The sequence below is a fragment of the Talaromyces proteolyticus genome, assembly GCF_021365285.1.
Source record: "Talaromyces proteolyticus strain PMI_201 chromosome Unknown BGW36scaffold_13, whole genome shotgun sequence".
Classification (NCBI taxonomy): domain Eukaryota; kingdom Fungi; phylum Ascomycota; class Eurotiomycetes; order Eurotiales; family Trichocomaceae; genus Talaromyces; species Talaromyces proteolyticus.
The window spans coordinates 885,984-910,992 of NW_025764289.1; the positions used below are offsets into that span (position 1 = coordinate 885,984).

The 25,009-nt window shown below is 46.2% G+C and overlaps 11 protein-coding genes across 11 annotated transcripts; 6 read left to right on the forward strand and 5 right to left on the reverse strand.

The window, feature by feature from the left end:
• Positions 1-418: 418 nt before the first annotated feature.
• Positions 419-1,402, reverse strand: BGW36DRAFT_305882 (uncharacterized protein; the record flags this gene model as incomplete). The annotated part of the gene is made up of 2 exons (XM_046212104.1): positions 419-1,104; positions 1,168-1,402. 2 exons carry the CDS (start codon positions 1,400-1,402, stop codon positions 419-421), a joined length of 921 nt encoding a protein of 306 aa, XP_046066959.1.
• Positions 1,403-3,834: 2,432 nt separating this feature from the next.
• Positions 3,835-4,963, forward strand: BGW36DRAFT_432552 (uncharacterized protein; the record flags this gene model as incomplete). Its single annotated transcript, XM_046221150.1, has 3 exons — positions 3,835-3,860; positions 3,927-4,578; positions 4,637-4,963. 3 exons carry the CDS (start codon positions 3,835-3,837, stop codon positions 4,961-4,963), a joined length of 1,005 nt encoding a protein of 334 aa, XP_046066960.1.
• On the reverse strand, positions 4,692-6,824 carry BGW36DRAFT_389283 (uncharacterized protein). The gene is made up of 2 exons (XM_046217327.1): positions 6,579-6,824; positions 4,692-6,523 (listed from the first exon to the last, which is right to left on the reverse strand). Exons 1-2 carry the CDS (start codon positions 6,600-6,602, stop codon positions 5,135-5,137), a joined length of 1,413 nt encoding a protein of 470 aa, XP_046066961.1. The 5' UTR covers positions 6,603-6,824; the 3' UTR covers positions 4,692-5,134.
• A 3,470-nt stretch (positions 6,825-10,294) lies between these two features.
• On the forward strand, positions 10,295-11,196 carry BGW36DRAFT_364329 (uncharacterized protein; the record flags this gene model as incomplete). The annotated part of the gene is made up of 3 exons (XM_046214545.1): positions 10,295-10,399; positions 10,454-10,719; positions 10,803-11,196. The coding sequence occupies 3 exons, from the start codon at positions 10,295-10,297 to the stop codon at positions 11,194-11,196; spliced, it is 765 nt and encodes a 254-aa protein (XP_046066962.1).
• Positions 11,197-11,576: 380 nt separating this feature from the next.
• Positions 11,577-12,531, reverse strand: BGW36DRAFT_401125 (TIM21-domain-containing protein; the record flags this gene model as incomplete). Its single annotated transcript, XM_046218712.1, has 6 exons — positions 11,577-11,668; positions 11,716-11,815; positions 11,870-11,924; positions 11,978-12,162; positions 12,216-12,449; positions 12,505-12,531. The coding sequence occupies 6 exons, from the start codon at positions 12,529-12,531 to the stop codon at positions 11,577-11,579; spliced, it is 693 nt and encodes a 230-aa protein (XP_046066963.1).
• Positions 12,532-13,137: 606 nt separating this feature from the next.
• Positions 13,138-15,084, forward strand: BGW36DRAFT_328693 (putative ARF GTPase activator; the record flags this gene model as incomplete). The annotated part of the gene is made up of 6 exons (XM_046212777.1): positions 13,138-13,251; positions 13,278-13,413; positions 13,472-13,655; positions 13,716-14,422; positions 14,477-14,794; positions 14,845-15,084. The coding sequence occupies 6 exons, from the start codon at positions 13,138-13,140 to the stop codon at positions 14,871-14,873; spliced, it is 1,488 nt and encodes a 495-aa protein (XP_046066964.1). The 3' UTR covers positions 14,874-15,084.
• A 77-nt stretch (positions 15,085-15,161) lies between these two features.
• On the reverse strand, positions 15,162-16,658 carry BGW36DRAFT_306253 (folic acid synthesis protein; the record flags this gene model as incomplete). Its single annotated transcript, XM_046212133.1, has 3 exons — positions 15,162-16,134; positions 16,189-16,397; positions 16,449-16,658. The coding sequence occupies 3 exons, from the start codon at positions 16,656-16,658 to the stop codon at positions 15,162-15,164; spliced, it is 1,392 nt and encodes a 463-aa protein (XP_046066965.1).
• Positions 16,659-17,565: 907 nt separating this feature from the next.
• On the forward strand, positions 17,566-18,810 carry BGW36DRAFT_401128 (putative oxidoreductase; the record flags this gene model as incomplete). The annotated part of the gene is made up of 4 exons (XM_046218713.1): positions 17,566-17,578; positions 17,640-17,901; positions 17,957-18,458; positions 18,520-18,810. The coding sequence occupies 4 exons, from the start codon at positions 17,566-17,568 to the stop codon at positions 18,808-18,810; spliced, it is 1,068 nt and encodes a 355-aa protein (XP_046066966.1).
• Positions 18,811-19,515: 705 nt separating this feature from the next.
• BGW36DRAFT_59550 (uncharacterized protein) lies at positions 19,516-20,542 on the forward strand. Its single transcript, XM_046222459.1, has 3 exons — positions 19,516-19,842; positions 19,903-19,993; positions 20,053-20,542. The coding sequence occupies exons 1-3, from the start codon at positions 19,645-19,647 to the stop codon at positions 20,295-20,297; spliced, it is 534 nt and encodes a 177-aa protein (XP_046066967.1). The 5' UTR covers positions 19,516-19,644; the 3' UTR covers positions 20,298-20,542.
• Positions 20,543-20,565: 23 nt separating this feature from the next.
• On the reverse strand, positions 20,566-21,630 carry BGW36DRAFT_59470 (putative 40S ribosomal protein S29). The gene is made up of 4 exons (XM_046222458.1): positions 21,623-21,630; positions 21,241-21,545; positions 20,958-21,018; positions 20,566-20,896 (listed from the first exon to the last, which is right to left on the reverse strand). Exons 2-4 carry the CDS (start codon positions 21,300-21,302, stop codon positions 20,849-20,851), a joined length of 171 nt encoding a protein of 56 aa, XP_046066968.1. The 5' UTR covers positions 21,303-21,545; positions 21,623-21,630; the 3' UTR covers positions 20,566-20,848.
• A 1,297-nt stretch (positions 21,631-22,927) lies between these two features.
• On the forward strand, positions 22,928-24,952 carry BGW36DRAFT_389296 (purine-cytosine permease). Its single transcript, XM_046217328.1, has 3 exons — positions 22,928-23,412; positions 23,470-23,686; positions 23,738-24,952. The coding sequence occupies exons 1-3, from the start codon at positions 23,188-23,190 to the stop codon at positions 24,841-24,843; spliced, it is 1,548 nt and encodes a 515-aa protein (XP_046066969.1). The 5' UTR covers positions 22,928-23,187; the 3' UTR covers positions 24,844-24,952.
• The last annotated feature ends 57 nt before the right edge of the window (positions 24,953-25,009 follow it).

The following is a 25,009-nucleotide window of genomic DNA, read 5'->3' on the forward strand; positions in this document are numbered from 1 at the left end:
ACTGAAATCCACCAAGCCTGGTTGCCAGGGCCTGTAGCAATTAGTTATCAGTAAACTAGGTTGAAGTAGATGTAACGAATATCAACACCACTCATTTGCCGATTCCTCCTCATCTTAAATAATTAGATGCGCTTTTCACTCAAAAAAGGGACGCGCATTGATCCCGATTATGTAAATAATAATAATAATAATAAAATTCATTTTTGTATCTGATACTTTTTGCAGTCGGTATACTATACTTTATTCGATATCAATTGATATTTTTATTGAATATTATTTTATTTCAAAAATGCTTTATAGTTAAACATATTTCTTTATTATAATAGAATCTCATACAGCAAGAAAAGAAACATATAAAGTGAATAAACGTTATCCAGACGTTTCCCCGCCATTATGCCGTCCTTATTTCCCCTATTGTCTACTCATAGGCCGCGAACGTATAGAAGCCTGGTTTCTGTACTAATACCTCTTCCTTCCTGATCAGAAGATCTAGGTGCAAGCTTTGCATTGTCAACTGCATCATCGGTACAGTAGCTTTATCCTTCAGAAGTTGTTCCTTCTTGATCCAAAAGTGTTGGTAATTTAACGAGCCATTGCAGTCGGAATCTGATTCTGGATATCCATTTGCTTCGCCACATGGTATGACCAGGAGATCATCCGGTTCATTATATAGGTAACGTATTATAGAGGAATACGCACCTTGCTCGGCCGGCCAGTTGTCCCTGAATTGTTGGCAATCCGGGAAGCGATGATAGTCATCCAGACAGGATTTCCAACTCTCCCATATCTCAACTGTTCGAGGAGTGTTTTTTGCAAGGATAAATCCAGTATTCAAGTTCACATTCCCCTGCCAGTCCAGGTTCCAGTCCTCGGTCGGGTCGGATGGAATCGCGACCTTGGTATTCTTTGTAAAGTTCCAATAGTTCATCTGCCATTCCATTGGTAATGTGAGCTCCTTGAAGATGGCATCTGCTTCAACGTTAAGAACGTATTTGCATTCTTTCAGATGCTCGATAATGGCAGGTACTTTGGCCCAAGAGACATAGCGATCAGATGGCTTTTGTGCAACGTGTATGAAGGTGTATCTGTAACCATGGATCAAGGCTATATTCAAGTCAGCTCCGATGGCCAATATATTTTGAAGTTATTATTGGAATAATTCCGTACCATAAAGATAATGATTCAAAAGGCCAACTGAATACTTGTCAAACGAACCCCAGTTGAGTAGATGTTCATCAAAAAGCTCATGTTTCTTCGAAAATGGTCTGTTGTCAATGTCTACGACACACAGATCCTTACCCAACGGTTTTGTCCAAATCGGAGCGTTCTTCAGGGTGAAATTGTATCCCTCATATGTAACAAAGTACGGAGCTGTTATTGGGTGAATGAATGGAGCGTTCATCTTTCGAACTGCTTCTGCAAACGGATGGGACTTTCCTGGCATAAATCTAAACAAGAAAGACGATGGGCCACTATAATAGATATAATAGCTTGTTAGCTAATGGACGTAAAATAATTCCCAACAATATAGTTACCTGAAGCAAAATCGGATGTAAAGTGGAATTGACAAGCCAAAAATGATAAGGCCGGCTAGGTGAAGAAACTTTGGTTGTCTCATGGCTGCGTATTTCATGACCACGAGCACAAGAAATGGGTAAATATTGGCTCAGAAGTAGTTCTGTATCAACTGTGTATTGTGAAGATCTGGGACTGTTTAGTATTATCAACCAAGTATTCAAATGACAAATGGATGATAGGCTATATGTCAATCTTGGTGTTAAGGAGGAGTAATCCTCCGATAATGGCTTGATTGTTTAATTAAATTTTTTGAAAGCCGATGTATTTCTGGCATATTATTAAAAGAAGGAAAAATGAGAAAAGTAAAGCGAAAAGAATAGCAATATAACTAAGAGGGTTTCTAAGGTACACTTGATCTATAGCAACCACAGCACCTCATCTCTTATCAAAATGGTCTCGGAAATTGCCTCTTAGATGCCTGATTCATCCACAGGCACTAGGGCATGCATTAAAAGGATATATTTATATCATACAAACCACTCTAATCCCCGAAAGGCAGTTTTTATCCAATCGGCCCTTGTATTATGGCAAGGTAATTTCGTGAACGACTTCGAGGATGGTCCAGCCATGCGCCAACCCATAAAACCTGACTTATCAAAAACGGTTTCGAGGCATACGCCACGTGAAGATTCACTCGTGGTCTGAATCAGCCGAACTCAAAATTATTAGTGCTTTATAAAGTTCAGTTGACTCCAAATGTAGACACTCATTTCAGTTTGGCTCGGATAGGCGTCTTCATTACCTAACTCCACAACATACACTAAAGAATTTCTATAACTAAGGTAGGTCCAGGCATGGACTTCGTAGTCCTAGTTTCCTAGTTCCACATCACTATGAACAAGAAAAAAAATGTGAGAACAGTATCTTGTTGTTGTCTTTCCGGGATCGAGTGAGACATTAATACGAGCTTACGGAAATAAAATGTCCGATCACCAAAAGTTAAAAAACAAAATAACTTTAGATACTTATCACTGTAGCACTACCATGGTCTCTACGCTTCACCTACCCCGCGCTATTTCGAGAGAATGTGGATTGTGTGGTGCACTGAATATTTGAAGCACGGCCAGCAAATTCATCAGCTACATGCGTATAAACTAATATCACCTTTCTTTTACAGAGGGGATCTCGGTCATTTTTCGCGGAATTTTATAACAGGCATCCTTTCCTTAGTCAGGAGAGCTGAATCTGATTCTCGAACTAAGGATTCAGTATGAGGCCTCTAGAAGGGAAATATATGGTCTCGCCCAAGGCTGGGTGCTTACACCCACTTTTCAAGCTGTCAACAGTATTAGTTAACTAGATAACGGGAAGCGGTATATTCTAAGGAAAAAGCGGCTCGGCGATTAGTACTAATATACAAGCGGTAAACGGGTACACTTTATAACGATCCGTTTCCGAGATAGCCCCATGGTAGAAAGGATATAGGAGCTTAGCGGATCTCGGTGACAAGTATACATGTACATACCGATATAATAGTAGGCTATTAGTCATTTAATTAATCCCAGTCCCAGGCATCAATAACATATTAATAGTAAGTTCTAGCACTGTAATAAACTAAGGATCAATACATACCCAGAGTTGGCCGATTTGGAAAGAAATAGTACGAGGCTGATTTGGACGATCGAGTCAGAAGTAACAGATTTCGGTGAGGACTTCCTTGGAAACCGCATGAAATGATGTTGGTTTCAAAATTCACTTCTTCCTACGCGTGTAATACGTTGCCCCTTTATAGCAGGACTGGGATTATTCCACGTGTTAGGCCTTTACACCCAGGAATAGAGTAACACGGATTAGGCTTATGACAGGTGTGCCTGCCAATAGCCAGTACCTGGGTAGCCGGTTTTTTAGAACTTGACCGGTTCCTCGTTTCTATGCAGAAATCAACCCGTTACCGTGCGCCTTTGAGTTGGACATCTGTATTGACTTTATTGGGTGCAGAGAAGCTATAAGCTAAGCGAGGCTCAGCTCAGCATGTTGCCCTTCCAAAAGCGACAGTAGGCATAAGCAATAAATCTGCAAGTAAAACAATTTGATAAGTTTTGCTATGAGTCATGCTCTGTGTTCGGGGTGACCAAAACGGCCCTGGAATGAGAGTAAATTCGCCAAGAAGCTGCTAAAATAGGCATGGAAATGACCAACATATATGGAGAACAAGGCATTTGCAATTAATATAAAATACACTATAATTACTAGTTTAATGTTAGAGGAGGATAGCATGTAAGTTAGTATCAAATTCGTTTTGATAAATATTGGCCCATGCCTACTGAATTTCTTAGCCGGAGGTTATTGAAATCAGTAACGAGTGTTTCCCTCTCTACCAGACCTTCATAGGTTCTTCAATATTCTAGGCTTCAGCATGCGGTACGGACTTCTGGGAGTACTGGTTTGGTGCTACTTGAGCTTAGTACCACATGCCTTCAATCTCGCCCCGGCCAAACCCCCAAAAAACAACTTGCAATAACCCTCGACTACCCACTAGCTGCGGCGTGGCCAAAGGGTACAACATCTAGAGATCCGCGGAACTTTCTCTGGAGCAGCCACATCACGTTCAATGCACCGGTCAGCCACATTACCGATGGGCAGTTGTGGCAGCTCGCATTCGATGACTATTATTATATAGGCGACGATCTGGAACGGTACAGTCTTGACCCAGAAACCAAATACCCTCTTTCCTTAAAAGTCTTGGCTTGGGGCAATGGGACCATCTTGGCCTCCGGACAGAAGGGGGACAACTCGTTTACGTATGCAGGACCACGAAGTGAGGTGCGCCTGAGCCTTGAAAGATGTCAAACCACATATCTTAAGCAACGTAAAGATTCCACAGCCAAGGAGCATAGACGACGAGGGAAATGTGCCGAGCAAATGGCAGCTCATCTATACTACCTCTCCCCAACCACTACGACCAACCTGCCAGCTCAAAATGCCAGAATCGGCGCAGTGGTGTATGATCCGCGCACAGGTGTTGTTTTTAAGGCACGTCCATGTGGAAATAACCCAGAGGTGAGTCAACATATTTACTGTTCCAGCCTCTCAATACCAATGCTAATGAAAATTGAAGGATGACTGGGGATGTAATTTATTTGTGAAGGATCAAAACCTGAGAACACTCAGCACGAATATTCCTGCACAGCCTTATTCCTTGGATAATCTTGCTGGGGGGGGTGTCCAGGAAGGATCAGATCCAACTGTGTGGGTCAATCAGAAACTTTTGAATTCTGTGGATGACTTTCTCCTGAAAAATACAGGACTAGGGGGTACAGGTGCCGCCCCTACGTATAATACTCTGATGTATGTAAATCGTAGTGATAAATTCAAGAGCAGGATTAGTGCAAACTCCAGAGGATTTGCTTTGTTGAAAATCCTGATTGAACTTGGTTCTACATGAAGAACTATGAAGAAACTGTAGTTGAAAGCCAAAGATCAGGGATCTAGACACCAGGAGTGTCTATGCTAAAGTTACATCTGCTTGGTTTTTCACGCCCCGCTTCTGGTTACCGAGTTCCCCAAACCATGCATATTATGAACCTAGAACTGTCCTTTGGCAGACACCTTTATACTAGGTACTTCTACCACGGCCAAAGCCCCCAAGTCTACCACGACCTCCGGACCTAACCCGTTGAAATCGAACTCTCACTTTGTTGGTAAGCCCACTTAGCCCCGGAGCGAGAGCTGCATTCTCGTGCGGGTGATGGAATATAAATTTTACATCGCAAAGCTGGGGTGTAGAGGCCTGATAAGTTTTCAGCCATCGTTCAAGTACATTATATAAATCGTGATCCCTCCATCTATACTCGTTATTTGCGCTTAGATCGTCAGTTATAGTTGAAAACTCGAGGCTTTGAGGAAGGCAATCCTCTATTCTCTTGGTCAGGTCTGCGGACCACCCCCCCATTAGGAATGTGACCGGGATAGAAAGCTTTGTTAGTTTCTTAAATTCGCTCATTCCCTTCATGGAACCTTGAATGGTCAGTGGAAGTGGATCAGAATCGTCATGATTTGTAGCCGAGATGACAAGTTCAGTCAAGGTTTCTCGAACGTAGGATATTGATTTAGTAATTTGTGTTAAGTCTATAATGCGCATGCGAAACTGTTCGTCATAAACTTCCTCGTAAAAGTGCCATTTCCAGTGAAGAGATTTGAGCTGATCCGTAGCCGAGAGTACCTGTCCAAGAAAAGGGTCCCGTAGATATTCTAACTTTAGATCATGGAGTCTTGAAGAAGAAGGCGGATGTATTGCTGGCCACGAGAATGTTTTTGGATTATCAATTGAGGCGGAAAGTCGCTTGATAGATGGCAGATAAAAAATGGGAAGAAGGTCTGCTGTATTCCTCGCATTATTGTAAAACCGGAAATGATCGTAAGAAGTTTGTAGGGATACTGTCTCGAGATAACTAAAATCGAGTCGTAGACCACAGTTATAGGCATTAGGTTCACAGATCATTGACCGAAACACCAGGCCAATAAATTGACTCTCCCAGAGAAAGTCACCATCAATCACGAGGCAAGTGAGGCGCAATGGTTGGGATAGTAAGACGGCGACAAATGCGTTCATTGTCCCATTCCGCAGCTCTTCCAACCATGTCCAGCGATATGGGACCGTAGTCTTCCTTACAAACCCTAGGAGCTCCTCTAGTTCACTCTCAGAAACTAGAATTTTGGGAGCCCTGCTTTCAAAGAAGGGATTGTGGAAATAAGATCCGCTTAGAGAGACTCTACTGACATAGGTGGCTAATTGAGGCCGGCGTAAAAGGCTGCGCAGCAGTGAGGTAATTGGTTGAGGCTGCAATTCTTCCTCCCATGTGAACTGTATATTCGAATATAGATATGGTTCAGCGAGTGTACGCAAATTTGCATGGACAAGGCAAATATCGTGAAGGTCGGCTCGAGACAGGTATGAGAAGATAGAGTAGCACACTTCCACAGGACATCCAAGCAAAGAGTGAGCCTAGCAGAGAGGTTAGTAGGCATTAAATATTAAAACCTTACATAAAAATTCTCACGGATTGGTATTCCATGGCGAGCATATCGTCCAAAAAAAGGATTGAATTAACCGGTTCTTAAGGTCGGAGAGAAAAACAGAATGCCAGGCACTAAACTGATAATCGCATAAGCTCACTTAGGACTACATTTCCAATTTGTAGACAGAGATATCTCTAGAAGGAGGGTATAATCTGGCGAAAATTCTCGGGCATGCTAAGAGACTTGCTTTCCGAGCACCCGTTCCCTAGCTTTTTATTAAAACCTGCAGCCGACGTCACGCTGTACCTGTAACCCTTAACCTCACGTACAACGACGATATCTCGGGATAATGTCGGGCCGAAAAGTTTGCTACAAGTTGACGCTAGTGACATGTAAAATACAGGGATTACTGTATATATCCTTGGCTGTAATTACTGTCCCCGCAGTGGGGCGGGATCAAAGAATGAGCGTGTAAAGAATAAAGGAGACTTGGAATCCGTCGGCTTTGCGGCGCAGATGTTGGAAGTATCTTGCGGCACAGATATTGGCAGGGATATAGCTCATACAACTAATGAAGTGGAATTAATATATGTATGAACAGGGATATCTCGCGGCACAGATATTGAAAGTATCTTACAGTACACGCGGATGTTGGTATAGGTACAGCTCATACAACTAGAGTGCCAATCACTATACGCATGAGCAGGGGTATCTTGCGGCGCAGATGTTGGTATGGGTACCGCTCATGCAACTACAGTGCCGACTTTAGCCGTAGACAAGGGCTGAGAATAATCGACGGGTTTGGTTACTAGTGTCATCTTGTATAACCAGTGTGCCACCATGCGCGCTGGAGTCAGCCTGGAATCGCCATCATGTGCCTTATTGTTTGGACCACAGATTATGGAGTATTCGTTAGATTTGAGGTCCCTTTGCTATCAACTCGATGGCACGTCAGTCGCTTTAGCTCCTGATTCTAGAGCGGTATGAAATCAGTAGCCAATACTATTGCTATAGGTAATGCGATTATGTAATTCCTATGCGTATATAGAGGTAACCAATGTTGAGAGAAATTTTTGATATTCATTTTATTTCTAACGTTATTATCTACATAACACATAATTTGAAAACGGCACTACCGAGACTGCTTCCTGGGCCAATTTGATATCCAAAATCCTATACTATCGGTTGCTGCCTTAGATTCATCGTTAACACGGGCTAATTGCGACAGTGGCGTACTTGGGCAATTACTAAAGGGTTGCTATCTCGCTGTGGGTGTTTCCGCCTTGAAGAATCTAAGGAGCCTGGTATGGTTGGAATGAATTGAAAACCTTCCTGATATGGAACAAATGGTGTCTGTAGGAGCAGGGTTAATCACAGTGGATAAGCAAAGGGATATAATACCTAAGACAGGAGTTACTATTAAATTTTTAAATTCTTTCTCTAATGTTACTACTTGCTCCCAGAGACTATTAGCGCAGAATAAGTATTAAAGTAAAACTAATATTCGAAGGAAATATTGTTAAACTATGTTTGTAATATTCTATAAGTTAAAAATTAGAGTCCTTAGTCTCATTGATAGCAACCAATATATTAACATAGGTACAATTAGGAGAACCTCTCTTATAGTCAGGATGCTCCGAGTCAAATGGCAGGCGTTCATCTTGCTGCATGTTTTGAGCTGAGTGAAACAATAGCAAAACTTTTGGAAAATGGGGACAATCTTCATGCCGACGGGGAGGATGGCACGCCAATTCTGTACGCAGTACACTGGGATTACCACCATGTAGTCAAACTCTTACTCGAGAAAAACGCCGATCCTCACTCTTCCTTCAATAGTGGCCGTTCTTTACTTTCACACGCTGCAGAAATCGGTGATGAGGCTACAGCAAGACTACTCCTTGAAAAGGAGTTGGTCCCAATTATAATACTTTCATGGGGAGGACACCTTTACTATTGGCGGCAAATGTAGGACAGGATACTGTAGTCGAGCTTCTGATTGCGAACGGTGCTGATCCATATTTTCATGATGCATATAGTGGCACTACACTGTCAGTAGTTGCAGTAAAGAGCCACGAAACCTTCGTCAGGCTGTTGTTTGCAACAGGCATTCATCCGCACTATAATGAGCTTCTAGGACATCGCTATCATATGCCGCAGAATCCGGAAACCTAAGTACTGTCAAGGCATTGGAAGAGAAAGTTGCCAATCCCAATATAGCGGACTCCCACTGTGGTGAGCAGCAAACTATGAACCTATGGCCGTAGTCAACATGCTACTGGATCATTTGTTGCCTTCCAGAGGTGAAAGGTCAATTCGTGTGGATGCCGTTGTGGTGGGCAGCGAGGAATGGACTCAAAGATGTGGTCCAGCTCTTGCTTGAGGCCGTTGTTGGAGTCGAAAAGTGAAGCTAACGGCCGAACGGCTTTATCACTAGCTGCTGAAGAAGGTCGTGCGATGTGGTAAGGTTATTTCTTGCCATTAAGGCTAAAGTGAACACTCGGTCGAGAGGAGGACGGATTCCGCTGTCCTGGGCAACATGGGCCGGAAATGAAGCCGTCATCCAGTTGCTGCTTAAAGCTGATAGTAACCCTAATTCTAAAGCCACAGATTTCTTTGCAGTAAGACACCCCTATCACTCGCTCTAATGATGCCATATAAAGGAGGAGAATTGGTTGTCGATTTATGTCTATACAAATTATTCTTGGAAGTACATGCAGACTCTCTCGCTAGGGATGCTGGTGGTGAGACAACAGGAAATTGAAAATATCGTACAGCTGATGGAATTATATTGCAAATCAGCTACAGTTCTACCACAGTTATACCTCTAAACTGATCCCATAGGCGTCTGCTTTTTCTGGTTTGATTTCAGTCCTAGATCACCTTAGGAGAGATTCTACAATGAAAAACTCCTTGATCTTCCTTAGGTTAACTTAATCCTGGCAAGATCCTCACCTCATCTAATATAGTAATTGAACCAAATTAGCTATTATAGGGATTTTCCTCGCTCATTATTATTGCAATGAATGAACCGCAACGAGTGGATCGCGATGATCATGCGGTTTATTCTCCTATAATGAACATATTTCTTAGATTCATAATCCTGCGGTGAATTGCCAAGGTCATTATTGTTGAAGAAGGCTTCGTAGTCTACATGAATACATTGACATCTAACTAGATTCAGGAATTTTATATCCAGAGCTAACGAGTAGCGGTTATATATACACAGTAATTGAAATATATATTTCGACAGTCCAGATGTCCAATATCAAACTCTCAGTTCTTCAAAATGTTGAAAGAGAATTATCTAGGAAGTATTGACAATTAATCAAGACATTTAGATCAAAATGTATATTAATAAATCCACAATAGCTATACATATATACCGACACCCCGATACGCATCAAGCCTGCCGCCGATCTCGGATTCTCGGCCCGCATGCCACAACGCTTATTTGTTCTGTCAACATCATGCAGAAAAGCAATACATGTATCAATTGATTGACCACCACCCGGAAAACGACATCTGGTAAATGGAACTGGGATAATTAATTCATATTGCAGCAAATATACCAACCCCCGGGCTGTAACAACCAAATCTGCTCGAAGCCCCTATGAAGACGCCCATACCGGCTTACCGCTTCGGCTGTTTATTTCGATCAACAACCACTAACATCTACAACAGACAGCTTCAGTACACAATCCCATCCATTATCAAACTAGGCAGCCATCCACTCTATCCCCGATACTACTCTACCAAAATGACCTCGACACAACGCACGTCATCATCACTACAAGACCTGTGCGGCACAGTACAGACGCTCCTGCCACCGCAATTCCAGAAAGATGCATGGTATCTGATCGTGGTAGGTCAGTCTCCAAACCACCTTTCTCAAACAATTACTTAACATATTAACTAGGCCTCGGTCCTGGTCGGCTGTGGGAAACCGGCGGAGTTGGGCCCTCTTTACACTAGTCTCGTAGAAAGGGTCGATGACGCGGAAGAGAAACGCATCAAGGCGCGTCTCAGTGACCTGTTAATGAAAGAGTGGACCCTTGTCGGCATTCCCCCGGTTGTATACGGCGTGACTGCCCTGGGAAAAGCTGAAACGGCCAGGAATGAGAAAAGAGGAATCAAGATTGAGCCGCCGTCGGAGGAAGGATTGTTGGAGTTTCCTCAGCATCGGTAATCACAAACTTCTGTCTATTAATTAGTAACGGGGTTATAAGATAAAAGATAATTGTACTGACGAAGCAAAAAATGCGCAGGAAAAACCTCGATATGAATGAAAGTATTCCCGACAGAGGTACAAAGTTTTTACAGAGCCTTTACAAGGAAAATCTCGCGCCTATTTGCGCGTCGTGGGGCACGTTTGCGAGTGATTTCATGTGGATGGAACGCGCAGTTATTTATGGTCTGTTTCTTTCGGACCATGAAGTTTTGTCTGCGGTCGAGGCAGAGCTGGTCATTCTGGCGAGTATTATGACACAGGGTCTGAGCGCGCCGACTATTTGGCATCTTAGAGGCTTGAGACGGTTGGGCGTGAATGAGGCTGACACGGAGAGTGTTCAGCAGGCGATTGAGGCTGTTGCGACGTGGTCTGGACGGTCGGTTGAGGGATGGCCAAGAGTTAAGGATGTACCGGACGAGATTGAAGGCTGATCTGAGGTTTCATGGTCTTTATCATTGTCTTTATTTTCAGATGGATTGTTACATAGATGGCGAACTATAGATTCGAGCCAAACTAAGGTAAGAATATGTTACATTTTTTGTAGAGGAACATATTGTCCTCGATATCTTAGAGAAAGCATTTCCTCCCGGTAGAACTGTAGTCACGGCTAAACAAAGTCCTGTGTCTTTCTCGTAGATATCAACCCCTAGAAAGGAGAGCCGTGACGGCCATTCGATAGACTACCATGACCAGGCTAGAAGCGTGATGCGTATTAAAGCATATTTCATCGACCGGAGATATCTCATTGACCAGCCATTGCGACCTCTTTGTTGCTGATTTGTGCAGCATGGTTGTTGGGCGGCTGTCGAGCTCAACGCCAGTTAATACCCAAGATTTTCAATGGCGATTTCTTTCCTCCTAATGAGGTGTCACTGGTTTGTTCGAGGATTATGCGGGGATGTCCTAATAAAGTTAGTATACAGCAACTCAAGCTGATTGCAAGTATTTACCTTGCACATCCAAGGCCAGAAGCCGATAATGGTATTGGTGTTCATCGACGGGCTTGATCATGTGCACGTGCACAACGCCTCGATTCAAAGGCCCCTCAACCTAATAGAGATGTCAGATAATTTCCTGACATCGTAATATCCACTGGGATCTCACATTGAAGTGTATTCTCATATGCTCCCTCCCGATCGAGTCTTTTTGAACCGTTGTGCTATTTCACCTTAGTTACGTCTTCGAGGAGTCGGTGAAATACAGTTAACATACGCAATTGGCCTATTCCGAGCCCATTTGTTCCATGTTGCCTCCCCATACGCTTTGATTTTCTTGCTATCGCCAAGCAGGGCTGTACATCGGGGGTCGTCCTTGATACGACCGACCGCTTTTTCAAACTGCCAGGTTTTGCTATTCGGGGAGAAAACATCGGTATACAAGAGTGTAATAACACCGCCCTAGATAATACCATAAGCTTTATTCACGACAAAAAATAGCCAGTCTGACGAACCGTCATGACCACGCCGAGGGCTACAATTAGAAAGTTGAATGACTGCTGCGTGGCTCGAGCAACCTTTTCACCGCCACTCAGCTCCCCCCATCGATACCGCCCATCGTCCGTCATTACTGAGATCTGTTTTCTTGTTGGACCCGAGCTGGAGGATGCGCCATTCCCGCCTAAGCTGCTTTGCGTCGCATAGGACCGGAGGATTGAGGACGAGGGTCGCGGAGCTCTGACGGAAGTCTGGAGCAGCTTTCCGCTCCTGACGGAGAGGTGGTTATGTCGAAGAGAGCTGTACATGATGATGCATCACCAGTGTCTGCATGGCTCAATAGTGTGTATCCTCATTCGATGGGTGAGCGTGCGGAGAGAACTTCCAGCGGGGAGCATTTGGCGTATGGCGTATGGCGTATCACGTGATAACCTGATTTCGAATTTCAACGGACTGTGGTTGCACGCACGCATATATTTCTGGTATTCGGTTACGTCGGAGATTCTCTCTGTATCCCGAAAAGAGAGACTGTCCGCGAAGGCATCTCGCTTGGCTCTATTTTATGCGATGGCAACTGTCAATATCCGATCACGTGACACCTAACAAGCAGTCGACCCGGCCGCTTTCGATACTCAAAATCTCAGGATTGCCAGGATGTAAGGATCGATTGAAATAACGTAGATATGCTGAGAAATAATGCCTATGTCCAACAATAGTGCGTGCAAAGATCGACACGAAAAGGCAAGTATATGTCCGAATGTGAAGGCGGCCCGTGGTTTGCGGGTCCTTAGACCACGTTCACTGTACTTAATCAAAGTTGACTTACGCTCCCGACTTCTTCCTGCCGCAACGTTCACTTCTTGCCCAGTCACTCCTCCCTCACCCTGAACATCGCTCCCCTGGACTCTGTGGTATCTGTGGTATACTCTGCCGCCCATCATGAGTGCCACCAAGGCGCAGTCGCAGAAGATTTTTGAGAAATTGAAGACCAAGCCCGCAAACAAAGTGCGTTGCCCCGCGACAACGCCACGCCCCCTTTGGCAACGACACCTGGTCATTTGAGCTGACTCGGTCTCTAGTTATGCTTCGATTGCGGATCTAAGAACCCGACTTGGTCGTCAGTCCCTTTTGGCATCTACCTGTGCTTAGACTGCTCGTCGCACCATCGCAACCTAGGCGTCCATATCTCCTTCGTTCGGTCGACGACTCTGGACCGTATGCAGCCGGCTTCTTTAGTTTATAGTTTGTGGCAGTCGAACTGATTTGTATACAGAATGGCAATGGGAACAGCTTCGAGTGATGAAAGTGGGTGGCAATGAATCCGCCACAAAGTTCTTTCAATCTCACGGAGGCTCTGCGGCGCTGGCTAGCAAGGACCCAAAGGTCAAGTATGGATCCAACGCTGCTACCAAGTACAAGGAGGAACTTAAGCGACGGGCTGCTTTAGATGCGAAGGAGTAAGTTTGATTTTACGTTGGTAATGATCGTGCCGGCAATTAACTTGAGCCATTTTGAAGGTTCCCCGAAGAAGTTGTTATTACTGATATCACTGGCACTCCTGGCGATGGCGCTGCAACGCCGGCCGGCGAGCCTGACGATGATTTTTTTTCTTCATGGGACAAGCCCGCTATTAAACGCCCCAGCAACCCCCCTTCGCGAGTCGGTACACCTTCAAACGCCAGCCGCACCGCATCGCCCTTCCTGAATCCAGGCTCAAACGGAAACGGTACACGGCCGAAATCACCTCTATCGGATGGCAAGGACAACTCTTCACCTCCCCCAACTGCAGTCCGAACTGGTAGCGTCGTACGAAAGGGTCCTACAGGCGCTGGCGCGAAAAAGGGTAACATCTTGGGCTCGAAGAAGACGCAAAAGCTGGGCGCTAAGAAGGTTACGAGCGGCGATGTTATCGATTTTGATGAGGCTGAGCGCAAGGCTAAAGAGGAGGCGGAGCGTATAGAAAAACTTGGCTATGACGCGGAAGCTGAACAAGCGGAGGCGGAAGCCAAGGAGAAAGCGGCAACAAAGATTGCGTCTCCTACCCCTATCAGCCCCAGCAGAGCCGGTTTCGGGGCTACAAGTAAAGCACCTGAACGAAGCTCAGCTGATGTGGAGCGTCTCGGTATGGGCATGAGCCGTCTCGGATTCGGCCAAGTGTCCAAGCCAGTTATTGCAAAGAAACCTGGATTTGGCGCTGTAGCGCCTGCACGTTCGGCCAATGATGGTAAGATCCCCTGATATGAATTAGCCGTAGCCGTCCATTGATATACTTGTACAGACGCGGAGCTCGAGCAGACAAGGACTCGGTTTGGTACCCAGAAGGGTATCTCGTCGGATGAGTTTTTCGGGCGTGATAAATTTGACCCTTCAGCACAAGCCGAAGCCAAGTCCCGCCTGCAGAATTTCGAAGGAGCCTCATCTATATCCAGCAACGCATACTTTGGTCGTCCCGAAGAAGATTACCCTACTATTGATGACGGCTACGGCGATCTCGAGACTGCGGCAAAGGATTTCGTCCGCAGGTTCGGAATCACAGCTGGCGATGATTTGGAAAACTTGTCGCATGTTTTGGGCGAGGGTGCTACCAAATTGCAAGGTAAGCAAATACCACTTTTTGTCTTAAGAATATGTTACTGACTATCACAGGCGCCATCCGTAGCTACCTCAATAGCTAGATGATTTGATGAGATTCTAAGGATACCATGTTTCCGGCGTTTCCTTTCAATTTGTTAACATTCAGCACAAGGGTGTTGCTGGTGTACTGTTTGTCCAGTTCTGCAAGAGATCATCATTTACTTCTTTTCTTTCGATAGGCTGTAGAGTTTACCAATGCTTGTCAAAAATTTGGTATAAAATAGTCAGATATTTATATGTTTATAGATAATCAACACCAATTCCAATCCGTCCGGCTCCCTGTTGAAGAGAAATCCCACCACTCATATATACGTCTACAACACCATACCTTAGAACCGGTATATGGCATCCGCCATCTTAACCACCTGGTCCATCTCCTCTACATCATGCACTCTAACCACATCAGCACCACTCGCAATGCTCGCCGTGACCGCCGCCGCAGTACCCCATATCCTCTCCCTAGGCGTCTTAACCCCCGTAATCCGCCCTATATACTCTTTCCGACTCGTCCCCACCAGCCACGGAAACCCATCCAACCCCTCCATACTCTTTAGTCTATCCAGCCCACGCAGCAGCTGCAGATTCTGCTCTGCGGTTTTCGCAAACCCGATGCCAGGGTCCAGCACAATCCGCCAGCGCCGAACGCCCGCTTCCTCGGCCGCGCGGATCCGCGAGAGTAACTCGCTGCCAACATCGGGAATGAGCCCGTTCGTGTAGCTGGTCATGCTGGTCATTGTCGACGGCTCGCCGCGCATGTGCATCAGGATCACGCTCTTGCCGGATGCCGCCATGGTCGAGAGCATGGCGCGGTCGAGCGTGCCGGCCGAGACGTCGTTGATGATGTCGGCGCCGGCGGCGCAGGCGGCGGCCGCCACGCGCGAGTGGTAGGTGTCGATGCTGATGGCGATGTTGTTTGCGGCCGGTAGACTGCGGATGAGTTTGATGGCAGGGAGTACGCGCGCGAGTTCTTCTTCTTCAGAGACAGGCGTGGCGCGGGGCCGCGTGCTTTCGCCGCCGATGTCGATGATTGTGGCGCCCGCGGTGATGAAGCTTTGGATTGTGCTGGTTAGGGACTCGGGGGTGTGTACATGCTGGCCACCGTCGGAGAAGGAGTCGGGCGTGACGTTCAGAATGGCCATTACGGCGGTTTTGCGTTGAGGGTTGGACGGGGTTAGTGGTGGGGTGTGAGGTGAGAGGGGCGTTGTGACGATGGGGACTGTGTCTGATGGGGGTAGGGAGTTGAGGGCAGATAGATATGTGAGATTGAGTCCTGGTGACGGGACTCTCTCGTGGGGAATCAATCTAACAAAAGATTAGTATAGATCTTGATATACACTCGTAAGCAGATTCACTCACTGGCAAAGCGGCCTCAGCACAAACTCGCGTTCCATCATTAATTTATGCGGGATGTTCAGCCGCGGGTGAGATATTGTCTCGTTGTTATATAGTAGAATATCAAGATCGATATTCCGCGGGCCCTTGTCCACGGTTTTGTGTCTGCCAAGGCCGTTTTCGATTGCTTGGAGAGTATCCAATAGCTCTATTGGACCGAGGGTGGTTTCAACCTTGGAATCGTTAGTCGTATTTGGGTTAGGGGAAGATTGTTTTCGTCGTACCTCGCAAGCTCCATTCAGAAATACATCCTGATTAAGCACATACATTGGCGCCGTTTGGAAGAGCGAGCTTGTTCGTTTTATCCTGATTCCAGCTCTCTCCATCTCTAGACATGCGCGCTCGATCGTGGCGACACGGTCGCCTTGATTACTCCCCAAGGCGATATAGGCTTTGTGAATATTGCCGCCATGATTAGCCCGTGTAGTGATCATGTTGGATAGAGGAGGCAGATGTGGCCGTGCACCGGCTGAGAAACGTTTTGAATTGGTTGAAGCATGTAAAGATCGTGGGTTGTGACGATGGTGGTTGCTCCCTGCTCAAATCACATTTGCCTGTTAACACTGATCAAGACCTTGCCACGTGTGGCGTTTGCATTCATTTCGTTGCTTAAACATGATCTATGCAATTGATTTTAGACTCTCAAGAGCCTACGGGATAATGCGTACATATATGGTAACTATCGACCTGTTAGAAACTACTAATACCATTGAGTGGCTGAGAGAGCATTTTTTTCATCTTGCCTTTTACGACGACACGCAAGGAGCGCGGTCTCTATTCTCGGTGACAGTGAATTGGCATTCCTAGGACACCGAATTACGGTCCAACTGCTGTAGAAGATCATCCTTCGAGACTGCAGTGCAGTACTCTGCTGGCGAGATGATTGGTCTGTCGAACTCCGATTCTGAGCGTGTCACGAGCCGATAGTTTACAATCACGTGATGCGCCTTGTAATTACACTGGGCAGGATTATTCATGGTTAATTTGCGTACCTTCGCAGCAACGCTTGACTCACGAGGCTGCGGCATTCTCGCTGAATACGAGTAAAAGGGGTGAGTATAGGTCAATCTTGCATAATTACTGCAAGTCATATTTATGCTGGCAATGACTGGCAGTACATGAGGTTGCACGACTTCCCCAGTTTTACCCCACAACCCTGACAAAGCTCTGTCGACTTGCCGAGGCTTTTTTTGCGTACGCCTCGGTCAGGCGAGGGTTTAAGTGGGAAGCTCCATCCACCTGGTTGCCACTATCATCGTCTTTCTTACTCCTCTACCACTTCTCAAAATTTGTTCGCATTTTGTATAATTTATTAGTTGTTGACTTATTATCATATCCACCATGGCTTCTCCACGTATGTCTTAACCTTCAACTCTTGCCGAAGAAAAAATGTGCTAATCACATGTGATATTTAGAGCAACTTCGCACCACTGTCACCGATCTCTTGAAGATCAACCACCCCGTCCTCCTCGCCGGTATGAACGTCGCTGCTGGCCCCGAGCTGGCTGCCGCTGTTACAAATGCCGGCGGTCTCGGTGTGATCGGTGGTGTTGGCTATACACCTGAGATGCTCAAAGAACAAATCTCCGAGCTCAAGAGCTTTCTCAAGGACAAGAATGCGCCATTTGGTGTTGACTTGCTTCTGCCTCAGGTCGGAGGAAATGCGCGGAAGACCAAGTACGTTGCATACCACAAATCATATACCCGAGTTTGACTAACAATTAATTTCTAGCCACGATTACACCAAGGGAAAGCTGAACGAACTCATTGACATAATCATTGAAAGCGGCGCCAAGCTCTTCGTCTGTGCAGTGGGTGTTCCACCCAAAGCTGTAGTTGAGAAACTGCACAAGGCCGGCATTTTGTACATGAACATGATCGGACACCCCAAGCACGTCAAGAAGTGCCTTGAGCTTGGCGCCGATATCATCTGCGCCCAAGGTGGTGAGGGTGGTGGGCATACTGGTGATGTCCCCACCACCGTCCTCATCCCTACCGTGGCCAAGTTGGTCCAGGGTCACAAGAGCCCTCTCACCGGCCAGCCCGTGCAGGTCATCGCGGCTGGTGGTCTCTACAACGGCCAGTCCGTTGCTGCTGCGCTGATGCTCGGCGCCTCCGCCGTCTGGATTGGAACTCGTTTCATCCTGTCTGATGAGGCTGGTGCACCGGAGGCTCACAAGGAGGCCGTCCAGACGGCTGGATTCGATGATAACGTCCGCACCATCATCTTCACGGTATGCCAATCCCTCCACAAAAGAATAAAATAACCACACTCGCTAATGTATATATTTCTAGGGCCGTCCTCTGCGTGTCCGTAATAACTCTTATATTCAGAACTGGGAGGAGAACCGTGCACAGGAAATCAAGGAGCTCACAGCAAAGGGTATTATCCCCGTGGAGCACGACTTTGAGAATCTTCCAGATGACGTTGACGACGAGACGTTGGATAATGCTCGTCCATTCCTTATGGGCAAGGTTGCCGCTGTTGTCAATGAGAAGAAGCCTGCCAAGGCTATTGTTGACGAACTCGTCACTGATGCTGTTGCCTGGCTGCAGAAGGGTAACAAGCTGATCGCGAAGCTGTAGATGTTTAAAATTGTCTTTGCATAATTTAGTATATATTTTTTATTCAGGATACAGTACCTCTTTTCAATGTTTCAAATAGCATAAACCAGATATTGTTGATTAAATGTTGCCTATATAAAAGTACCATGAACGTGGCACCAATCAGCGCCCCATGCACAAGGCTGAGCGCGACTTGCACACTTGAACCCATCAGCCTAGATTTTGCGACCGTCGAGTCACCTACCACAGAAGAACTTAAATATATTCTTTAGTTGAATGCACAATACGTCAGGACAACTCGCGCTTATCGTCTTAGCGTCAACACCGTCTCTTTGCAACTGATGTGAGTCTCTAAACGATAAAGTTATATATATCAGATTGATAAGGTGAAACTGACCGATTGCATACATATGTCCAGGATCTCCTCCCTTTGAACCCTCCAGGCCCAAACAAAGTCCCATCGCCATCCAAGCTGCGCTATACTTTGAAAACAAGGTAAAGTTGGTATGGATAAGACCAATGCTATCAAGAAACTCGAGGCCTTCCCAAGCAAACCGCATTTGATATTCCAGAAATAGGTTATGGCAACGAAACATCGAGTACCACAATAACACAAATTAAAGGCCGGCCGAGCCCGCAAGCACATCAAAACAAGCCGCGCATCGGAATTTCGGTTCGCTGTTTCATGGATTGACACAATCCCCTACCCAAGGCGCAGCTCCATCACGAGTACCTAGTGTAACCAGACAGCAGCCGAGTAACGCGCCACAAACGGTGAAATCCCAGCTTTCGAAGCTACCCAAGAATCCTTAGGCGCGTTTAGCTCAGAGGGGTTCAGAAGAGCCGATTATATCCATGAAAGACAATGAACTTCGTGTTCCATTGGACAGGAATTCAAAAGCCACAGGTAGCAACCAAGCAATACCCCCGCCGGAGAGAATGGTTGACGCGGGAAAAGGAGAAGTATATATCGGACAAAGCAGGATAGAGCTCCATAAGAACCGGGTGGAAGAGGCGGTCCTAAAACAGCTTGGATATCCTTACTTTGAAGATGTATGGTATCGCATTTCCTGACCTTACTACTTTTTTGGAGGCTTACTTTTTCTTCGCTAGGGCGAATTTTTCATCATCTCGAAGCCTCCCTGGGAGGAGGTCAGGAAGGAGGTGCTTAAGTTGAGTCCGGCTCTAAGACATAAACTTAAATGTAAGATGCAGAATGGCCCAAGAACATTAAATTTTGAATGATATTGACACCTAGAGTAGTCACATTAGCCCGTGCCCAAGCGAGAATTACGCAAAGCTCACAGTCGCCTTTACCAGACATACCGGCTGTTTCTGCAAACAGTTCTAGGGTCCTGTCTGTCAAGAGAACAATATCTGAGGATTGCACCCAAAATCATGGAAATGAACCGCCATTAAAACTTCTCTGCCTTGAGATAGAGTCTAGACGACGGACAGGGCTACGCGTTGACCATTTAATAAGGGGTTCTAGAGCATCTGCTAGATGACTATTCCTTCCAGGTCGCAAGTGTACTTTTTGGGCACACTGTAGCCACGCATCTTTACGTATAATAATATATGTAGCATTATATCAATTGATACCATTCACACCGCAGTCCGATCAAAGCTGCAATAAATGGCCTGTCGGTATGTTTTACTGCGAGTTTTTACTGCCGTTGAAATTGAATGTTGATTGATTGTATTTCACCGTGTGGACGCTAAAATTATAACAATTAGTTGAAAACATCAACCGTCGTCATATGCCTGCCACAGCCGGAAAAAACCATAATATCCCAATCCATGAAGATGCGTAACTTTTCATGACACCGAAGAGGACAAATAGGACAAATAAAAATAATAACACCATCCACCGAGTTTATTCATCTTTCTTCACCAGCCTGCAGGATTCAAGCACTCTTTCATTCTTTCGTGTAGCGGGTTGAATAAAACAACCGTATGATACCGTCGGGAGACATAGTCCCTAATTCAAATCATTGATGGCATTGACTGATGGAAGAGCGTGGACGCAGGGCCTTGATCGGACATGGGTTTGGTGCATTTATCGGTACTTGACGAAGCCAATGTCTGTGGACTTCTCACGGAAGCACTATACATGTATTAATATGGTCGAAATTTTTATGTTGAAGGACAGGGCACGGTGGACGAACCTGACGGCAAACCAAGAGACCGTACTTGCGGATAAGACCGGCCTTGTGAGCGCAGACACGGCTGTAGGTTTAGACAGACGTTAGCAGTGTTTCGTCATGGTATCCTTGATGAATTTTGTGCCCATTCAATCAATCTCCAATCAATATCCATTTGTCGTAGATTGCACTGATGATATTCCCCTAAATAAACACACACTCTCTTTCATTCTCCATATCCCCGAACCAATCCCCCCCCTCTAGACACAGCGGTAAAGAGACAGTGGTAAAAAAACGGAGGTCTTACCATTGACGGCTGCCCTTGCCGTATGTGCGTGGGCGACTGTACCAGACGGACTCGTGCGACATCTTGACTGAGATGCAGACTGTGGATTTAGGAAGAGGTTGCTGGGTGAGAAAATCCGGGTTGTCGACGGTGCTGGCTGCTGCGTTGATTCCGAAAAGAAGATCTAAACTAAAGCCGCACTGTGTGCCCTCAAGATTGGAGGTTTGGCGCCCGCATTGCGGTTTAGCGAGTCTGTCTTCTATTTTGGGTTAGACTATGTCACGTGATATAGAGTTTAAAATGGGTTAGTGTATTAGGGTGTAACCCTATTCAAAAGTCTCAGCTTCAACTTTTTTATTCTTGACTAAGATGAACAGCGTTATTTCATACATCATCAACTGACCTTATTAACCGACCCTATCAACCGACCATTTCATGCCTCATCACAATCAACAACTGTCAACAACTCTCAACAACTCGGAGCCGGCCGCTAATTGAATAATTGAAGGTGTCGGAGTATCTCGGTGTCTATCGTGGTTTAGATGCATATTTTCAACGAGTGACAAATAGTGACATGCATTGACTAGATGAACAAGCAACCCTCGCAAATATGAAACACGATCAACGATGATGATTATTAATGTTACGAAATTATGCATATTCAGCTGGAACTACGAACTAGACCCTCCCCATCAACTGAGATCGGCGATAGCCTATGCTATAGCTCAGCGTCATGCCCGATGATTATTGGAAGAATATTTACGAGAATGCATTCTCGTTCCTTCATGGCCAAACAAGGAAAGTGCATATGCAAAGTCCAGCTTGCAGACAGGAATAACCATTCAAGAGGAAGGGAACGAACTCTATCGTTCATCTACCCCAGACTATTGGAAGCCGCCGGTCGCAGCTCATCGGGGAGCTCCGTCCTTTGTCGTCTGGCTCTGTTAGCTGATTGGTAAATCAGGGCTGGATAAGCATTGCTTGTAGATCTTATCGTCACACTCCTTTGTGACCACTGACGATGATTAACCTGGGATGACATTGCCTTGTATTGATTGCAGGCCCCTAATTACGTCTCGTCTCGTCAGAGCTGATATGGAGAGGAAGTCAGCAAGACATGCACGTAGAAGGATGTCACTGAGGTATATCAAGATGTAGTAATAGTTGGAAGGCGGTCTTGCCACTATCTGCGCGACGCACGGCTTGTAAACTGACGGTCGGACCTCCCACTCGACACACCTCTTCACTTCCTCAGCCTCGGCTGAGGCTTTCTAGATCATGATAGTATCTGTATAACTGTATATCCATCGACAATGCTGGCATCGCGATATGATATATCCAGGGCGGGAGCGGCCGACGCACAGTCAACAATATCAGACGCCGGTCGGCGATGGAAGCTTCGCAGCTTCGCGAACTCGGTTCTTATCTGCAGCGGGATTGTCATTATTATTAGATGCGTATAGATGATTAATGGCGCCCTGTGATTCGGGGAGCACGGGATGCTTATCAGCGCCACCGTACAGTGGGCCTCAGGCAAGGGTCGTAAACCTGCTTGGCAGCACAACCGAGCCAGTCAGCGGTCGTAATGCTTGCCGGGACAACATTGTTCCGGCAATCTGGCGAGACAGGCACGCGCCCACGCGACAGACCCACTCCTACCCTACGAGTAGCGTCTGATAATGACTGCCGTTGCAACTCTTCCTAGTAACTAGTACTAGTAACTTCCTACTATGTCAAAGTCGCCGTGGGGCTCAGATATCGGGAGCCCGGGACCGATCACGATGCGAAAAATTCGCTTCCATTTGTTTTATATAAGTCGCGCCCTCGTGACGGTCAGATCAGACCCTTACTCCATCCTCACGCTGCCTGCCATGCGACTGGTCTGTAACTGTTAAGCCCCGAACCATCACTCGCCATTCTATACACAACTCGGCTCGTTCTTTGCCACCGCACTGTCGGCTGCCCACAATGGTTAGCAGCGATGGAACGGACCTTGAGAAGCACGCTGGCGTGAGCCAGTTGCCCTACGAGGACAACACCGGCGCTGTTGCTGGCGAAACCTTTGAATATGGCGATTCGTTATACGCCAAGATGCAGCGTTTTGCTGGCAAGCTCAATGTCGAGCAACGAGGCATTGAGCGTGTGCCCGACGATGAGAGAACAGATACCTCGTATCTGAACGTGGGAAGCATGGTGTGTGCAAAAAAAAAAGTACATGTATCGAGGTTGCGATGCTAATTGATTGTGAAGTGGCTTGCCGCGAATATGGTCGTTACCTCCTTTGCGATCGGCGTGCTCGGGCAATCGCTCTTCTACGTCGGATTTGTCGACGGTATCTTGACCGTTCTGTTCTTCAACTTCCTCGGTATCATGACGGTGTGCTTCTTCTCGGTATTTGGGGCTGAGTTCGGTCTTCGTCAAATGGTCGTGTCGCGCTTTTGGTTTGGCTGGTGGGGGGTGAAGCTGAGTACGAATATGCAGTTTGATGGCCTGACGGGTGAATACTGACAGATATTAGTCGCGTTCTTTAACGTCCTCGCCTGTATTGGTTGGTCGTCAGCCAATGTCATCGTCGGCGCACAGCTAATCAACGCGGTGAACAACGACGTCCCCGGCTTTGCTGGCATTATCATCATTGCAGTTTGCACACTGCTGATCACGTTCTTTGGTTACAAGGTGGTGCATCTCTACGAGTTTTGGAGCTGGATTCCAACTTTTATCGTTTTCTTGATCACCTTGGGCGTGTTTGCCCACTCTGGAGATTTCGTGAACGTCCCCATGGGCGTGGGCACTTCTGAGCTCGGTGGTGTGCTCTCCTTTGGATCGACTGTTTATGGCTTTGCAACTGGCTGGACCAGCTATGCGGCAGATTACACTGTGTACCAACCTGCGAATCGCAGCCGGGTAAAGCTTTTCCTCGCGACAATGCTTGGCCTGATCTTCCCACTGCTTTTCACCGAAATGCTCGGCGTCGCTGTCATGACTGCCACTACCCTCAATGACGGCGTCAACAAGTACGCAGACGGCTATGCAGCTTCTGGTACTGGTGGACTTTTGGGTGCTGTTCTGTTCGACCCTCTTGGTGGGTTTGGCAAATTCTGCGTGGTTATCCTTGCTCTGTCAATCATTGCCAACAACTGCCCGAATATCTACTCTGTCTCTCTCACACTTTTGGTCCTGGCTCGCTGGACTCGCAAGGTGCCTCGCTTTGTTTACACGCTGATTGCCACTGGTGTCTATATCGCCATTGCCATCCCTGGATACTCGCATTTTGAAACTGTGCTGGATAATTTTATGAACTTCATCGGATACTGGCTTGCCATTTACGAGGGCATCGCACTGACTGATCACTTCGTCTTCAAGCGAGGATTCAATGGATACCATGCCGAAATCTACGATCAACCGGACAAACTACCGCCTGGAATTGCGGCTGTTTTTGCTTTCTGCTGTGGTATTGCCGGCATGGTTACAGGCATGAGTCAGACTTGGTGGGTTGGGCCAATTGCTCTTCATGCTGGTGAAGCTCCTTTTGGTGGCGATGTGGGCTTTGAACTGGGCTTTATCTTTGCTGCTACAGCATATCTAATTACTCGTCCGATTGAGATGAGGTATTTTGGGCGGTGATCTCTTTGATTTTTTTTAAAAAAGAAAGTGGATGTTCATGTATGAGGGTTGTTATATTTTATTTACCAGGGTCATAAAATAGCCTTAATTCATTATTAAATTGGCTCTATTTTTATTAGAATAATGTACATTTGATATCTAAGTTATATGTAATAAATTTAGAGTA

Bases quoted from the DNA above. Each gene is read 5' to 3' on its own strand.
- BGW36DRAFT_389283 (XM_046217327.1), bottom strand. From the start codon at position 6,602: ATGCTCGCCATGGAATACCAATCC. The intron at 6,524-6,578 runs GTGAGAATTTTT...CCTCTCTGCTAG, and splicing joins TCGCCATGGAATACCAATCC to GCTCACTCTTTGCTTGGATG.
- BGW36DRAFT_59550 (XM_046222459.1), top strand. From the start codon at position 19,645: ATGAAAGACAATGAACTTCGTGTTCCATTGGACAGGAATTCAAAAGCC. The intron at 19,843-19,902 runs GTATGGTATCGC...TTTCTTCGCTAG, and splicing joins GATATCCTTACTTTGAAGAT to GGCGAATTTTTCATCATCTC. The intron at 19,994-20,052 runs GTAAGATGCAGA...CACCTAGAGTAG, and splicing joins TCTAAGACATAAACTTAAAT to TCACATTAGCCCGTGCCCAA.
- BGW36DRAFT_59470 (XM_046222458.1), bottom strand. From the start codon at position 21,302: ATGTCGCACGAGTCCGTCTGGTACAGTCGCCCACGCACATACGGCAAG. The intron at 21,019-21,240 runs GTAAGACCTCCG...CTAAACCTACAG, and splicing joins GGCAAGGGCAGCCGTCAATG to CCGTGTCTGCGCTCACAAGG. The intron at 20,897-20,957 runs GTTCGTCCACCG...ATACATGTATAG, and splicing joins GTCTCTTGGTTTGCCGTCAG to TGCTTCCGTGAGAAGTCCAC.
- BGW36DRAFT_389296 (XM_046217328.1), top strand. From the start codon at position 23,188: ATGGTTAGCAGCGATGGAACGGACCTTGAGAAGCACGCTGGCGTGAGC. The intron at 23,413-23,469 runs GTGTGTGCAAAA...TTGATTGTGAAG, and splicing joins ATCTGAACGTGGGAAGCATG to TGGCTTGCCGCGAATATGGT. The intron at 23,687-23,737 runs GTACGAATATGC...GACAGATATTAG, and splicing joins CTGGTGGGGGGTGAAGCTGA to TCGCGTTCTTTAACGTCCTC.